The sequence below is a fragment of the Lepidochelys olivacea genome, assembly GCF_965140295.1.
Source record: "Lepidochelys olivacea isolate rLepOli2 genome assembly, chromosome: 12".
Lineage (NCBI taxonomy): Eukaryota > Metazoa > Chordata > Testudines > Cheloniidae > Lepidochelys > Lepidochelys olivacea.
In genome coordinates, this window is record NC_140422.1 from 36,873,589 (window position 1) to 36,890,871 (window position 17,283).

Consider the following 17,283-nt stretch of genomic DNA (forward strand, 5'->3'; position numbering starts at 1 on the left):
ACAGATGACTTCGCTCGCCAGAGGGCTGTTAAACCCTGCAGCACCAACATGAGCAAGAAAAACCAGACCAAGGAATCGTTCGTGCCAGGCTGAAACAGGCACAGTTTGAACTGTCTGTCGAGTGTGTCTCAGCCCAGGCCGTTAGCTCCCCACATCCCCGCTTGGCGCAACTCAGCCTGGCTAATCCCAATGAGGGAGGAAGAGAATTTTCCTCCCCCTCTGCCACTGATGGTTTAGCAAAACCAGGCTGAGGCCACACGGGCTGCACCGAGTTGTTTATCTAGCGGCTCCACTCAGCACACAGGGTATTTCTGAGGTCAAGGGGAGCCCAGGAGCCCTGCATGTGACACAGCTGTTCGGCAGGCGGCCGCCACAGGGGCGGAGGGAAAGCCGGAGCCGAAGGAACCAAAAGCCCAAAGGCTCAGGAGTCTCCGCACCCCGGTGCTCCCTCAAGGCGGATCCTCAATCAACGTTAGTTCTCAGAGCAAAGCTCTACCTTACGCTACAGCTTCTAGGGAAAACTAAACTACCCAGGCCTGCCCGACCGAAGGCCTCGCTGACAGCAGGTGTGTTTACACGCAGGTGTACTTTGTGCTGGTCCAGTGTGCCAACCCCACGGCCACAGGAGAGGGACAGGCTGAGCAGCGGTAGCATGAGCTTCCCACATGCCGCTTCAGCCCTGAGCTGATGGGACTCTTCCCACCCCCCCAGAGCCCCCCCATCTTCGGGGTGGGAGGGAATTCATTCTGTGGCCTGTTAAGTCCAGAGTTCCTGGCTGAAAGCGACAACGTGCGGGACAACTAGTGCCAGCCCTGTGTCTGTCTGAGCGATGGCCCCCTGGGAAATTAACTGAGCCACCCCAAATGTCTGTCACACCAGGCAGCATCCAATCCAGCATTACACACTTGAGACAGGATCAACTTAGGGGGAAAAACGGAGAACAAGAGGTAGGAAACACACAAGAGAGGTGCAAACAGTAAGTGGAGAGTGGAACCCAGGCGTCCAGCTCACCATTGCCTGCAGTATGAGCAGCTGAGCTTTTACACTCGGATCGCAACAAGAGCATTTTGCATTGAGGCAAATGATGGGTCCCAAGAATTATAAGGAGACCCTGGACCTGCATCCTTATTTTCTACTGCAGCTGGGTAAGAAACATAAAAGCCCCTCTGCAACCAATACTTCGTCACACAAGTGAGCTGGCTTCTCTCTCTTCCCCACAAGCAGCTACTGACTCAGATTCTGCCTGGTGCCAGATGGGTGAGGCTCAGCATCCCAGGAGTCCTGGCGCATCCCATCAGCTCTGAGGGATGGGGTGAGATTATGGAGCTGTCATGGCTTTTTCGGGCTGGGAGGATTCAATGTTTGGAACATCTCCCGTCTCCAGCTGTTAACAGAAAAGGAAAACCCGGCCCACCGCTGGGAGCCTGCCACTAAAGATATAATGTAGCTTTTGTGGGGCTGCTGCTCGGCTCAGAAAAGAGGCCCTGTCCCCAGGCAGGAGCCCGAAGTGTGCATGCAGCCTGGCTCGACAATGACATCACAGAGGGAAGGTCAGTCCTTTCCTTCCGTGATGTGAATGGGGGATCTGTCTTCTCCCCGCCCCAAACACTGAGTCACACAGGACCCATCTGATGGGAAGGCAGCTGGCTAGCAGGGGGCTGCAGGGCCCTGCTGTCTGACCCAGACTGTTGGGGGTTTCGTTTGCTTCCTTCACCAGACACCTCCCCTCCTGCACCCACAGAACATGCTGCAGCCTTCTCCACAGCAGATGGGATGGTTTCCTTCTCTTTTATCGATCCCGAATTAGACTCCGCACTGAAGAGGCATCCAGTACGGAGTCCCCCTACCACCACTGTAGGGGAGAGCACAACCCTACATTTGTACACCCCCTTCCCTCCCCAGGCCTTAGGTGTTACACTTCAATACAGCCCTTTCCTCCAAAGGATCCCAGACTGTCCCCCCCTCCCTCCCACAGCGCGGCTGAAATGCAGCCACCTCTGGGATGGAAGAGCTGCAGCCGAACTGCACAGCAGGGGCCAGGATGTGAAATCTGGCCAGCCACCAGGGCAACCATCCATGCTCTTGTGAGAGGTGCCAGAGGACTTCAGTGTAAGGCCCAGGGACAGACAGAAAGTTGCGTGGGACAGTTGATCTGCTGCAGGAGAAGGGAGGGCTGAGTCAGCCCTTCTGGGATACAGGGGGTCATTCATTAGCCCTTCACACACACACTGCAGTAACCCTCACAATCATGCAGTGCCCATGGGAGACAACCACCCTTGCTCCAGGGAAGGATCCTGCTTTCTGTGCCATAATAAACCCCGGCTCAAGTCCCCATGATGATGACGGCACTTTCGCTCCGGTTTGGAATTAGGAAGGGTCATCGCTGCCTGAGCGGGGACGTGGCCCAGATGAAGGGGGTGTGACTCACCCGACTAGAGTGCCAGGCTTTCAAATCCATGCCACCGTCCAGTGGAAGAGATAGGCTGCCAGCACCGCCGGAGGGCAGATGCTCTTGCTTTCTTCAGACCCAAACACCCACGCCCATCGCTGCATTCTGGGCAAGGGGACCAGAATGCTGGGAAATAGCTGGGCATAAGGCAGGTGCCAGGGGAGAGTTGTACATCCAGTGCCACACGGCTCCACGGCATCCGCAGATGCTGGCCAGCTCTTTGAGAGCAAGCCACGGTGCCCGACTGCCCCTGCATCCCGGCCCAGCCAGCAGGCACTGACCCCAAGGTGTGGGAGGGGGAAGCTACCTCCTTCTGTTGCCCTGGTGTGTGCACACGGCAGCAACTTGGTGCCTTGGCTTTAAGTGGGTTTCTCCCCTCTGGAGAGCACAGGAGCATCTTCTTACATGCAATGGCCCCAAGGGGATGCTTTTGGGGACTTCCCTGGCTATGAAGGGAACACACAAATCCACTTCAAAAGTTTCTGCACTTTTCCCATAGTTGGAGCCTTTCCACTTTCCTCCAAACTCAGACCTACAGCTGTTGCCCAGCAACTTGGACAGCAATGTCCATGGGTGGAGGATGCTACCACTCCAGCTTGGTAGGGGTTGCACTGGTGTGAGCACCCCTAGCACAGGGCAATGGCAAATCGAGCCTTTCACTCTGCTCCCAAACAGGGACAGAAACAGGGGCATTGAACCTGCCTTCAGACAGGATCTAGGCAGATTATTAACGGCTGTACGTATTAATGAGTATCAAGGAAAGTACAAGCGTGCTGCTGGAACATTCCCAGTTAGAGAGAAGGGCTGCACTGGGGTTCTTTGCACCCTGCCTAGCTAAACAAAACCCACAGAAGTGCTACAGAGACAGGGTAAGTCACACTGGCAGAAGTCATTTCCACACCGGCACAGCCCATCCACACCAAGAGTTTGTCCTGGTGCAGCTACATGGGTGCAAGAGAGTGGCGATGAGACCAAGTTTGAGCTTAGACGCAGGACAGGAGAGAGAAAGAGGGGGGGAAAGACAGCCAGGCACCGTGAAGAGGCAATGCTCTATGCGAGAACTGATGCATATAATTTTGTCATTTTCAACGAAGCAATGACAAATGCAGATTCTCCTAGTCGGCACAGCTAGAGCCAGGTTCATCTTTGGCAGGAACCCCAAGCTGCCAGAGAAGAATGAGGGATTGCAAGCTGTGGGTCTCCTCGCTCTGCCCCTGCTGGAGGGGTGAGATCGAGCCAGCTGGCAAGTTACTGAGTCAGCACCCGGCCTGGAGGGGATCAGGGCTGCAAGCAATGAGGACCCCTGATATTTTAACAGCTGTTAAAGCAACTAGCCTCGGCAGCAAGACAGCCAGTGAGAACAAACAAGTGTAAGAGCTAAGCGTCTTTTTTGCAGGGGGAGGGGCGGTGGGGGCAGGGTTTCCTAGAAGAAGCTAAGGACAGAAGACTTAGCCTATGCACTGTCTGAGGTCAGGACACTTAGCCCTGATTTGTCCCTGGCCCCCTGCTTACTCTGCACAACACCAACACCAGCTGGCTGGTCAGCAGGTAACACTGAGACAACTGATGAGAAAGAGTTCTAAGCTCAGAGAGCTGGAGGGATGGGACAGTCCAGAAGGGTGTAAGTTTACAGTTCAGATATGTACATACCAAACACTGGATGCCCACAGACAAACGCTCCATGACCTCATCTGCAGGAAAAAGCAAGAGGCACATTTTCCTAGTGTTGTTTCTTTGTTTGCCCTCTTGCAACATGAGCCAACAGGAGGCTGTGCCCCGAGACATGAAGTCATAATACGATTATATTGCCACCTCCGAGTCTGACTCGAGATTGCAGCTAAATGCCAAACAAGTTCATTTTTTGTGGCTGCAGGGTTCGTCTCCCAGAACCGCTGAATACCTGATCGTGAAAGGGAAGCTCTATCAACAAAGTCACTTCTTATATATGGAAATCTCACAAGCAAGCCCTTATTAGCTTAAAAACCATGGGTCTGATTCTGGTCTCACTTGCACTCTAATGTTACCCCATTGATTTCAGTTGAATTCATCTCAATTTACACTGTTGCAGAATCACAGAGAGCAGAATCAAGCTCATTATAAAAAACACTTTCCTTAGTTTCACCAGTAGCATCACCCGAGATTATTGAAACTGGAAATTAAAAATAAAACCAAACCAAACTTACTTTTCACCATGCCTCGTTTCATTTCCCCATTTCGGCCAATTCCAACAATGCAAATATAGACAACCCCATTTATTGTTTACAATCCATTTCTAGTAGATGCTGCACTGTTTGGGTTGCAAACAGTACAGAAGTGAGCCAAGAGCTGCCGTCACTAATGTTTAATTGACTAAAGACATTTCCATTAATTAGTAAGGCTGGGGGTTTTTTTGGTTTGTTTGTTTTTTTTACAATCTAAGTTTAGGATCCTAACCTCCAACACCCGACAAGACAATGTCCCATTAAATGGAACCAGCCATGCCCAGTCCAGTTTTCCTATCCTCATAGGAGATGCTTCCAAACTCACGCACCAAGCAAGAGATTGCCATAGTCTCTCCCAGCAATACACTCAATTTTAGCCCGTGGGCTCGCTAGTTAGTACATTGGATTGGTTTCAGAAAAGCCACTGTTATTTTTGGTTGGTTGAAGGAGATCAGCTACACTGTAGTCAGAAGTATCAGATTCTTGTGTGTGGTTTTTTATTAAGGGAAAGGCGGCAAACTCTAATATGACCAGAAGTGTTAAGAAAACAGTTTTGACGGTGCCAGTGAAAAAGGTTTGTTTAGAAGACTGTAGGGGGAAAGAACTGACACCTTTCCGGCAGCGTTGTGACCCCAAACGCATCCCCATTCTGCTAGTAGGAAAGAACCACTAAGTGTCCAAAGCACAGCGCTCGCCCAAAGAAGTCCATTGGTGTTTAACGTTCGGGGTCAGAGTCATTAACGCAAGTAGGGACTTGATTCATTTATAAATACACACTTTAAAAGGGATGCTTGAAAACTTGTGTAAGTGCCCAGTTCTCTAGAGACAGATTTTTCTTCTTTTTCCGTGATTCAAACCCTAATAATCCAGTACAAAGAGGGTCTGATTATGATCTCATTTATACCAGTTCAGCACCCTTGACTCCAATAGAGTGGCTCCTGATTTACACAGCTGCAAATTCAGAACCCCCACTCAACCAGAACTCTGTTTTCTTTGTAAAATGCTACAGTGACGCAGGAATATACTTTCAGACCAAGGCAATGGGCCACAAATCAGATTCAAAATACCCAGATTAACTGAACCAACAGGTTCAAATCCTAGCTGAGATCTCTCAGCCTTTCATCCTCCTTGGGTAATGGAGTTCCATGCAGTTTAGCGTGTGGAGGTCTTCTGAGTGGATACTCTGGGAACGATTCTGAGGGTTCAGGGACAAGAAACACTGGAATAAGCACTGCAAATGAGAGCTTCCCAAAGGAAGAGGAGGCCACCAGGATGCAAATTTAGCAAACTAATGGGAAATGTCTGAACATTATGAAAGACAACTTTGCTTGCCATGCAACGGGACTCTATATGCAAGTTGCTGGCAGACGCTGCCAGCAAGAGAGAGTTTTGAACATTTGCAGACCCTCTCAGTGGGTCTGTATTTACCGTGCATATACATGCATGTGACTTGTCTTTTTGTATTATAATAGCACTTAGGCTGTAACGGAGATTGAGGCCCTACCATATTAGGTGCTGTACGTACACATTGCAGAAGACATTGACCGGAATATATTAAGTTTGTTTTGAATAAATATTTTTGTGGTATTCTTTTCACAAACAAACAAACAAACAAACACACACAGTCCCTGCCCTGAAGACTTTACAATCTAAAACAAGACAGACAGGAAATACTGTCATCCTCATTTTACAGATGGGAAACTGAGGCACTGATATTAACCGACTTGCCCAAGGTCACACAGCTGGAAGCAGAACCCACGTTTTTCAGCCCCAGCCCTTGGCGACAAGAACACCTTGCTTCGACGAGAAGAATTTTAAATGCACTTGTTCCACACTGAAACGTTGTCAGGAGCAAAAACCTGGATGGGTCTGAGCAAACTGCAGGGAGAGACAAACCAGGTAGATAAGCCTCTACCTGGCCTGAGTGTGCAAGGGCAGAATGTGCGAGAGCACACACCTGCCCTGTCTCAACCACTTAGCTCTAAAGACCTACGTGTGCCATTTTAGAGGCCTCTTTTAAAAAATAAAAATAGGCTCAGAAAGTCAATCCACGCCGTAGTCGCACCGTCTCTCAGCCCACCCATCCTGGGCGAGTAAGCTGTTCATTTTGTCATTCTCATCCCGGAGGACAGAGGGAAGGCAAGGAGACCATGTTTAGGCTGTTAAGTTTCTGTGACAGTTTTACAAAGCTGCAGTATATAATGTGTATGACAGGTGCAGGTACATGCCAGTAAAAGGAGCAGACCTGCTTTGATGGGCTAGGAGATGTAGGGTAACTGACTCCCCTGCCAAATGATCAAGGCCAAAACTCACTAAATAATTCTTTTCCTTTCCCCATCACTGATTCAGCAGCTTCCCCAACCGAATGCCAGAGTCAGGCACAGGAACGGTTATCTGGATTGAAAGCAGAGCTGATGATCCAATCCCAAACCCAGTTGGTTTCTCTTTAGCGAGATGCGCCTTGCTATATGTGGACATAGTTGCAGTGTATCAAGTCAGCGCGTCATTCCCAGAGTCACAGAACACTGCACAGCCAATATAGCAAGCTGCAAACCGAGGGCTAGACAACAGCTCCTCCATAAGCTATTAAGAGCAGTTAAGAGCTGCTTAATGTAGCTCCATAAAAAGCAGGCAGCCCGATCTACCCACACAGACAAGGTACCTGAGTTGATCATCAGCACAGAGCGTTTTAAAAAAAACAAACAAGAAAAAAAAAAAAACCATCACTGGATTTGGAGAGCACACCTGAGTCAAAGCCTCTGCCACACAAGATATCTGCTCTTTCTAGTCAAAAAAATCAGGCTCCTTCTGTACCTTTAAGTATTTGCTTTTGATGCATGCAGTATATATAAATACTAAACTCTGTGCAGTCAGTTTTTTAGAAAAGTCAAGTTACATGCACGATTGTCTCATGCGGTTGTGAGGAACAAGACGTTCATAACCTTGTAGTACAAAGGAACAGAGCTACCCGTTACTCTTCTCTGGTCTTGTTTATAACCCCAACGTGCTGCTCAACACTTACAGAACCAGCACGGCCTCAACATGTACCGTCTCCTCTAAGCACAGCCTCTGAGAGCAGAGACAGCCCAGTGTGAGGTAATGGGGAGAGTGAAAGGGAAGTGAAGGAATCCCCTAAAATGCTAGTTTTTAATCCTTCTTTCACTCTAGACTTACATCCTGTGGAGATTAGAACCTTTGTTAGACAGATACAGTCGATAATTTAGATTCTAGAATAGGATGCAATTCACGGAGACCAGATGGGCTCGGGCTCAAATTACCCCTCTCACTCCCTGTTGTGTATCTACAATCCTCAGAGTAGTTGGGCCCAATTTTCCAAACAGCGTGCCTGAAAATCATTCATGCCTGCACACGTGGTAACTGCGTGTGCAAATGGACAGGCCTGAATCTAACATGTCGCACGTATGACAGTCACATGTATGCAAGTTTGGTGCGCCAAGGCACCTATATTTACACACACAATCCAGCCAAAGCGGGCCCTTTGTGCCCTTGTAATACAGCACTGTTCAGAGTCCTCTACATTTTGTATATTGCATGCAGAGACTGTATGCCCAGATATGGGACTGCCATTCAAGAGACGGCTGTACTGCGCTTAACACTATTGCCTAAACAAGCCTTCCTCCAGGCGGCAGCTAGACAATAGCAAAGCCGTTGCTGCTCTGGAGCACTTCCTGCTGAAGTGAACAGCGCCAGTCTCTCCAGATGCTCCTTTTCAGTGGCCTGTTACCCTCCCTGACCTGCAGGCCTCCCATCCGTACTGTACCGTGATGCTTCTTCCTGCAGACCCTTAAGCTTGTGAGCTGCCGTATATCACGCCAGCAGAGCCTTTACACTAATGCCAGACAATGGCCTTGCAAAGGAGGGACCAGGCAATTCTGCAAACAGCCCAACAGCATCAGCAAAGGAATGCAGGGATGCTTGGGGAGTGCCCTTGATTAACAAGGTCACAGCCAGCTAAGGAGAGTTACAACATCCCTGCTGAAATGTTGGCCTGCCGCCCTTCCTGCTCCAGAAGACTGAACTTAAAGGGACGGGGTCAAGTGGCTTAGGCCCAAAATTGGACCCAACTTGCACATGAACACACAACCTCCCCCCGCCCCAGTATTCATTTATTTGCAAAGCTTTCGGCAGAGGGGAGATGAGCCACCCAATAGTCTGGAAGCAGAGGACCAAGGCAAATAGCACAGCAGGGTAGTCAGTAAATTGCAATGCAAGCCACAGACAAGTAGTGGGCAGACAGAGGGTTGGGAAATGAGCAAGAGGCCACACTCAGGTTACTGAGAGCAGGCTCGTTTGTGGCATTGTAAGCCTGGCTAAACTCTCTGACTGTAGGGGCTAAACACCCTAGGGCTTGGAGAGGCTCATTTTAAATTCACAACTCTCTTAGCAATAAACCAGAAAAGAAAAAACAAACAAAAACCCAACCACTGCTCTCAGTTGTGGATCCCACAGAAATAACACAGCTTTCTCCACCCCTGCAGAGGCAGGGACACAAACATAAGACAACTCCCTGGAGTTGTCTTTCAACAGTCAGTGATGCTGCTGCACACAGAAAGACAAGGCGTTACTTGTACCAAGGTTGATGACTGAAGAGCAGCTGTCAAACAAACAGCCGCAGAGGACATGCCAGAGTCATTTCGGTATTGAAGGCCTCTAAGAAGGTACCACAAGACAGACAATCTGCTAGAGAGATATCTGGCGGTGTCTTTTAAAATGGCAGTTTTGCATCATGATTCACTGTGGCTACGAGGAGTTTAATGCATGGCAAGTGTACTCCTGCTGAATTTCTGCACCTGTTGCATTAGGAACCATAGTACCATTTGCAGAATTCCAGCAGGAAAAGTTGGCAGATTAGAACCGGTCGTTCTCAGCACACAATTCTTAAGGCAAGAGGAGATTTTTCTTCTATATTGCTAGCCTGGCCTCATTCATTACGAGCTAGTTCACCACCCCTCTTGACAGAAGTGCACAGTGTGGAGGCTGCTTCCACAGCCACCATCTCCAATTCAGGAGCCATTCATCATTGCCGGCTCAAGTGGCAATAGCTGCCCCAGGAAGGGCAGGAGACAGGCAGCTCAGCACAACAGCCAGCTACAGTAACCTTTTGTTCTCTAATCCACACCAGCAGCACACACAGCAAGGATAGAGGAGCGATTTGACCAGAGGATAACAACACAAAGGCTCCTTGCTCACCTCAGACAAAGAGCAGGTCCCATTGCTCATGCAGGATAGAGCGCACCCAGGAACTCTGAAGAGAATTTGCCCTGCCCTCTCTTTTCTATATAGGGGCATGTCAGAGGTGGAGCTAAAGGCAACGTCCCACCCAGAACACACCTGAGCCCACCTAGCCTGGTGAGAAAGTATAAAAGGTCAGTTTCCCAACAAGACTTGGTTCCCTCCTTCTGTCACCTAGGGCTGTAGGATACATCTGAGGCATGACACCTTCCGTCTCAGGCTGCTGCAGGAGAAGGAGCTGGTGCTTTCAGTATCTTGCTGGATTTTGTTCAGTAAACCAGTGGGTGAATTTATGCAGGAAACTCACTTTGGGAATAAGCCCTAACTCTGAAGCTTGAGTAGTTTTGGGTCTAACAAACCCCTCCCTAACAACTGTGCTCCCCCACTCAGTGTTGAACCCCCCCCCCCGCCCCCCAAATCTATGCACGCTAATGGGTTTGTGTTTACTGGATGTGGAAAAAATAAATAGCGCACAAAAGGCAGAACTACAGGGAATCGTGGGAAATACCTTATGGGACATATTGTCCAACCCCTTTTTTGTGGGGGCTTTTCCCCACTGTATATTCAAGTGCTTTGGTCTGTCTGGTTTTAAAGGAGGGAAGTTAGTAAAAACAGAGGCGCCGAGGGCTTTGTGGTGAAGGGTAAAGAGCTCTTACAGAGCTAATAGCCACAAGAACCCTTGAACGTGTCAGCGGCAGCTGAGAGGGAGAAAAGATTTCTCCCATTAGCTAAATTAGCCAAATTTATTGAGTCCTGTTTTAAATAAACCTGACACTTTCTGAAACCCAGCCTTACTGAAGGCTACTACAAACCCGGGGAAAGTCAAAAGGCAACAGGGACTGGTAGAGAGTTGCCATCCCAAACCGCAATGAAGGAAAAGCAAAGAGTATTCACAATCAAATGGGGCTGAAATTGCAATCCCCCGCATAAGCAAATCTATTCAAAGCATCTGTGTTGGGGGCTGCCCCACGGTGCCCAGCATAACAGCTAGTTACATTGCTCATTAGCGAGCCATGTAACAAGAGAGAGGAATTCAATAGCATCTGCTCTCAACCTAGAACACCCTCCTCGCACAGGCCTTCTGGGCTAATCCCATCTCCGCAACACACACATCTTTCTTTCACTTCCTCGCACAAAAGATTCTCCAAACCATTCAGATTTGAGACAGTGCTTCAGACAAGAGAGCCAAAGTGGACACTTTTTCAGGGCCGTTCTCTGAGCAGATGCTTTCCCCTTTGCCAAAACAAGCCTGCCGCACGGTTCAGCTGAAACGGTGGAATTCCAGGAGAGGGAGGGAGGGAGGTGAAATCACAGGGGCTTTATGTTTTGTCCTGCGGTCCTATTGCTGGCTTTCACAGAGTGCTGAGAGTTTTCTTTGATTAATAAGATGATGAGCACAGCATATCACCTGAGCGTCGGGTTAGTGCTCTGGTGGCAGGGAGCCATTAAAAGGCTTAAGAAATATGTAGCTTTTGGGTTGCAGATAACAGACGCTGCAGGAAACTCAGGAAACAGATGTGAGTGTCTAACGCTGACATTCGAGTGATGACAGAAGCGCTCTGGAATAGTTCATAAGTCAGTAAAACACCCCAGCAGCACCTGTTCCCAGTCCCAATGGCACTAATGTAAAGTACCCTTGGACCCGTGATATTATCCAGCGCAAGAAAAAAAGCCCAGTGGAGGGAAATATCCGCAGACAGCATGTGAAGGGGAAATGCACCCAGCTGTGGAAGAAACATCTCCTTCAAAGTGAGGGATGACGAGGGGTTTTGGTTGCTGTGCTTCATGCTATACAGCCCAATCATGCAACCCAAGCTCACCTGTAAGTAATTCTGTTCAAGTCAGCGGGATGGCTCACGTGACTACCGGGCACTTGAGAGACCAAGGGTTGTAAGAACAGGCCTTTGAGCTTGCAGCTACGTCTTTAACGGAGGGGCTTTAACTCTCAGATCAACCAAAAATGGGATATAGAAAGGAAGGCTCTACACTTATCTATATCTCTTTATGCTCTGATGCGTTCTGGCAGCCACATGAGTGTCTCCTAATACATTTATAGCCGCAGGCCTGGGACTCGGGGGGAGTTTGTGAATGAACTCTCTGGAGACAAAAAGAAAAGGAGTACTTGTGGCACCTTAGAGACTAACCAATTTATTTGAGCATGAGCTTTCGTGAGCTACAGCTCACTTCCTCAGATGCATACCATGGAAACTGCAGCAGGCTTTATATATACACAGAGAATATGAACCAATACCTCCTCCCACCCCACTGTCCTGCTGGTAATAGCTTATCTAAAGTGATCATCAGGTGGGCCATTTCCAGCACAAATCCAGGTTTTCTCTGGAGACAGGAATATTCTCAGTTGAGTTACCTGCTTTGGGAGCCAGCTCTGGGTTTCAGGAAAATCAATGAGAGGTTTGCTATTAGATTCAAGAGGACATGGATTTGGACCTTTTATGTACAGCGTAATCTCAATTTCAACAGTGAAATCCTGAGTTATCACCTGCATTGAGTTAGTACCATTTGATCCAGGAGTCTCATGTTTCCCGGTCCCCACCATCACACACACAGTGTGTCATACATGATCATAACTCACAAAGTGATTAACAAGGGTGGATTCTAGCCATGCTCTGCCAATCGGCATGTATCTCACAAAGAAATAATCTGCATGGATGAATGACCTACATTGAGATCAGGTCACTCTGGCTTGCACTGATGTAGGAAGGGAGCCAGGGGAATACTGAAAAGAGTGACTTTCGGAGGATTCCTGTCTCTGGTGCCAATCAAACTCACATCTCCGTCTTGGAATTCTCAAAGCAGGCCCTGTGCTCTGAACCTCTGACTCGTTCAGCTGCCGCCCAGCAAGCCCGAAGGGAAAGACTTGTGAATTTGGCAGCTTGACAGCTGAAGGAGCAGCATCCCTTTACTTCGAAGCCAGTGAGACTCCACTTTGAACACAGCGCCCACACTGCAAACGAGCCCATCTGAAAACTGTACTTCAACCAGCCACCGGAGGGAAGAAAAAAGGAGTCCCGAGTCAGAAAGATTGTGGTGCATTTCTAAAGAAAACGTCAATGCTTCGAGAACAAATGCCGGCGATGAACAAAATCTGAAGATTTTCAAAACTGACTAGTCCTTTTGGATGTCTTCATTTTTGGGGCATCAACCTGAGACAGTTAAAAGGGTCTTGATTTTCAGATAGTGCTGAGCACCCACCCTCTGAAACCAGGTCCCTTTAAAGTCAGGCATCCCTAGTCGGGCCACCCCAAAATCTTTCCCTTTTGACAACTGTTGAGCAAAGGCATTAATGAAATTCCCCTTCCTATCAAGAGTGAGGAGGACAGTTTAGGAAACGTAGGCATGGGCCTTCCCTTGTATGAGTGAACTTTCTGGGGTTCTCCTTCAGCAACACCACACAGCACCCCTACGCTACCTTCCCACCGGAGGATCTCAAAGCACTTTCTGTAATTTAGCTAAGCCTCACAGCACACCTGTGAAGTAATTATAAGGACTCAATTATCCCATTTTACAGAGGAGTCAATGAAGGCGACCAAAGCCAAACAGAGACTCTTTTGAACTACAACATGAGCGCATGCACACAGCATTTGTTTTCTAATGAGTACTATCAAACGCTCAAATAGGATCCCATTCCAGAAACGTAACCTCCAGGCAGGCAACTGGCCAGTTTTCAAAGCAACCTGTCCTTTTTCACCTAGATGCTGACTGCCTACATTTTAGTAGATGTTGCTGTTCTGGGTGCAGGCCGCTCAAAAAGCAACCCCTGGATGATCAAGGTTTAAATTACTATTATTTTCAATCCAGCACTTGTATCTGATGGAACCCACCGGGAGTCTATTAGGAGCTGCTGCCCTGCTAAAAGGGGGATGGAAATGAAATAGGTTTCCCTAATCATAGCGGCATGAAGGCAGGCACACTTTATAAAGGATAATCCCACCCGCTTCCCCTGCTCCTGCACAGCTGACGGGCAAAGAATAAAGGCTCATTCTCAGAGGGGGAAAGCAAACCAGGTTGGGAATGTCGCCCTGTCCTCCCCTCCTCCCCACACCTCAAAAAGAGAGTCTGGACATCAGTTTCCCATCTGTCGGAAGGACTTGAGTTCCTCTTAAGAGACACTGTTTTGATTGGGATTCTTAGGAAAACAAAGATAGCTGAATAACTTTCCTCTGAGTCTGAGGCTCCTCTCTCTGCTAGCTGGCGGAATTTCCCATGGGGCTTGTCTGCTGTGAGCAGGCCTGTTCCTTTAAAGCTCTGCTGGCTGGAGCAAAGGGAGACAGATGTCTCTCTGACCGGCCAGAGAGTGGCAGCTGTGACATTCACCTTTGAGAAGGGTACAAGACCAGGATTTCCCCACTTTGGCAGGCTCAAATCCAAGCCAACCCCATCACCGCAGACTGGGCCCTTGCTTTCTTAACAGGCCAGCTCTTGGCTGGCCACAGCTCTTCCATTTTTTAGCTAGGAGGCCAGTGACCCCAAACCGGTTTGTTAAAAAGCACCCTGCTTAGTGTTTACCTTCTGAATCAGACACAACAGAAGAACCTTGGTCAAGGACCCCACTGTAAAACTAATTTCACTGAAACCAAAGCATCCAGCTTCCCTTCCTCCCCAAGGGAAATCAATGGAGAAAGGAGTGAACATTGTACCTTACCTTTGCGAGACTGGCTGGGGGTGTCACAGCCAGAAAGTCTGGAGGTGTCAGGCTTTTGCCAGCAATCACCACCGCCCCACATTCTGCACATGCTCCAATGGTCAGTTGTTTCCCATCATCCACCAGTAAGCTGTTGGCCATGCGGAGGGTGTACAGAAACACAGGGAGCCGGGCAACCTGCACTGCTTTTAATCCAAGGCATCGCTTCTTCTCCTGCCGACAGAAGAAGCACACGAAGGTCTCCACTTTGTACTGCCTGGACCAGGCGCTGCTGGGATGGTGGGAATTCCTGCTTTCGTGCTGCAGCCACTGGCCTAGGAGATCATGGTAGCAAAGCACACAGGTAGCCACCAGCCCAGTGGAGTCTGCAGGCCTGGCCCTGGGGGCCGGGGGGTAGACGGTGAGGAAGGGGAAGAAAGGCTCCTTCTCCCCAAAGCGCCCTGGCGGGTTGACGTTGAGCTGGAACTCTTTGCCGGCTCCCAGCTCAGCCCCGCAGATGTAACACACGGAGGCCAGGCCTGACGTGGCTGAGGGGTGCGTGGCCGTGCTGCTGGGATCCCCGGCGGCGAAGACCTGGTGATACCTCCCCAGGAAGCTCTGCACCGAAGTGATGAGCTCCTCGTTGCGGCATGCCCGGTACATGGCCCACAGGTCCTGCAGCACCCCATAGCACTTCCTGCAGCTCTGCACCTCCCCGTGCTTGTTCAGCCCCTTGGAGCTGGGAGGGCAAGGCAGGTGGCTGAGGAAGGGGAAGTGCATGGTGTTTTTTGCATTGCCATTGGTGATCTTAGCAGAGACCGGCCTGGCCTCCTTGCTACAATCCTCCCCACAGAGGTAGCAGGCTTCCTGCAGCGGGGCAGGGGCGCCCTCCTCCCTCTGGGCCCTCCTCCCTTTGGGGGGCATGCCCACTGCACTGGCATCCAGCGGCACCACGTAGAGCCTCTGCAGGACCGGCACGCTGGCCACCTCGAAACTCTGCCACTGCTGCATGAGGGAGGCGAAGCAGCAGGAGCAGACCAGGGTGCTGCCCGCAGGGCTGATGGGCAGGGCCCCCAGGGGCGGGCTGTGCAGCCACAGGAAAGGGAAGAAGGGGGCCTTGGAGGTCTTTTCCTGTTTCTGCACGTGGATCTGGTGCTGGCCCGCCGGGGACAAGGGGCTGCCGCAGATGTAGCAGACGGTGCCTGGCGGGGGCGCTGCTGCCCAGGGCGGCCTGGGCACTGCCAGGGCGAGGGGGTTCTCCGGCCGGCTGGGGGCTCGGCGGGCCCCCTGCCTCTCCTCGTCGCTGGTGATGTTGATCTCGCTCTCCTCAGACGAGCCACAGGCCGGGACCCGCTGGCCCATCAAGTCGCCGTCCCCCGGGGCAGGCTCAGGCGCCCGGCCGGAGGCCGCCGCCCTGAAGGCATCGGGCGGGGCTGCTGCGCCCTGGCCCCCGCTCCAGCTGCTCCGGACGCTGCCCGGGGCATCGGCCGGCCAGTGGCGCCGCCGCCGCCGCCGCCTGCCCCCGGCCAGCCCGTTGCCCTGCGGCACAGGTGCCTCCCGCGGGGCTGGGGGCGGCTGGCCGTGCCACTCGCGGGGGCGGCTGCCCATGGGCGCGCCTGGCCCCGGCCGCTCGGCTGCGCCGGGCGGGCGCAGCGGCGGCAGCCCCGCGGCTTGGCTCAGCGGCTGCGGGGCCGGGCGGCAGCCGGGGCTCCTGGCGCTCTCGTCCCGGCCGGGGGCGCGGAGCTGCAGCTCGGGCTCGGAGAGCCGGTCGGTGTCCGAGAGGGAGGACAAGTCGGAGTCTCCGCCGCTTGCCCCGGGGTCCTCCTCCTCCTCCTCCTCCTCCTCCTCGGGGGGCTGGCTGCTGCCGCTGCCCCCCAGGCTGAGCCTGCGCTGCTGGTCCAGGGCGTAGGAGAGGTTCCACTCCTGGGGCCCCCTGCGGAGCCCGGCGCCCGCCGCCTCGCACTGGTAGGGGCGCTTGAGCCAGTACATGCGTTTCTCCAGCGGGGTCCGGCTGCGCTCGAACGCGTCCCACTGCTCGCCCAGGAAGCAGCGGCACACGGCGCACACCAGGGCGCAGCCCTCCGGGCTCACCGCCTGGGCCCCCGGCGCCGGCTCCTGGTGCTGCAGGAAGGGGAAGAAAGGCTGGTTCTCCCGGGGCTGCTTCACCTGCAGCTTCAGCTCCTTGCCGCGCCCGATCGCCCCGCCGCAGATGAAGCAGCAAAGCGCCGAGGGGGGCTCGGCGCCGGAGCTGCCGGAGGCGATCGCGGCCATCAGCCGCTGCTTGCGGGAGATCGGCGCCTCCTTCTGCAGCGCGGGGTAGTCGCTCATTCTGCACCCGGGGCGCCTCGGCGGCGGCTGGGCTGGCGGCTGCCTGCTCCCCGGGGCTGCGCTCTCATCCTGCTGCCCAGCCGCGTTCGCGGACGGGCCAGGCTCCCACACGCCGGCAGCGGCGGAGAGACCGACGAGCTGCGCAAAAGTTGGTCCAAGTTTGGGTGCGATCAGCGCCCCATGGCAGGGGCTGTGGGGGGCGGGGGGCGGGGGACCGCTGCGGAGCGGAGCCCTGGAAGGCGCCGCTGGAAGGGCTGGAGCCGCCTGGCAGCGGGGAGCTAGGAGCTAACTTTGTCCGTGCGTGTCTCGTGCAAAGTTTGGCTGCGAACTCGGCAGCGCCATCTCCGCTGCGCGGTGGGTCACTTCGCTCCCACCCCCGGCAGCTGCTGCTGCTGCTGCCCCGGCACAGC

General features: G+C 52.1%; 1 protein-coding gene across 2 annotated transcripts in view; it reads right to left on the minus strand.

The window, feature by feature from the left end:
* The window catches only part of GSE1 (Gse1 coiled-coil protein), a 356,147-nt gene extending 339,137 nt beyond the window's left edge, over positions 1 to 17,010 (minus strand). For both annotated transcript variants that reach the window (XM_084644250.1, XM_084644249.1), the window contains exon 1: positions 14,567 to 17,010. In XM_084644250.1, the coding sequence (XP_084500376.1) occupies positions 14,567 to 16,873 (2,307 nt within the window). In that variant the 5' untranslated portion in view covers positions 16,874 to 17,010. The remainder of the gene's footprint in view (positions 1 to 14,566) is intronic.
* Between the last annotated feature and the right edge of the window lie 273 nt (positions 17,011 to 17,283).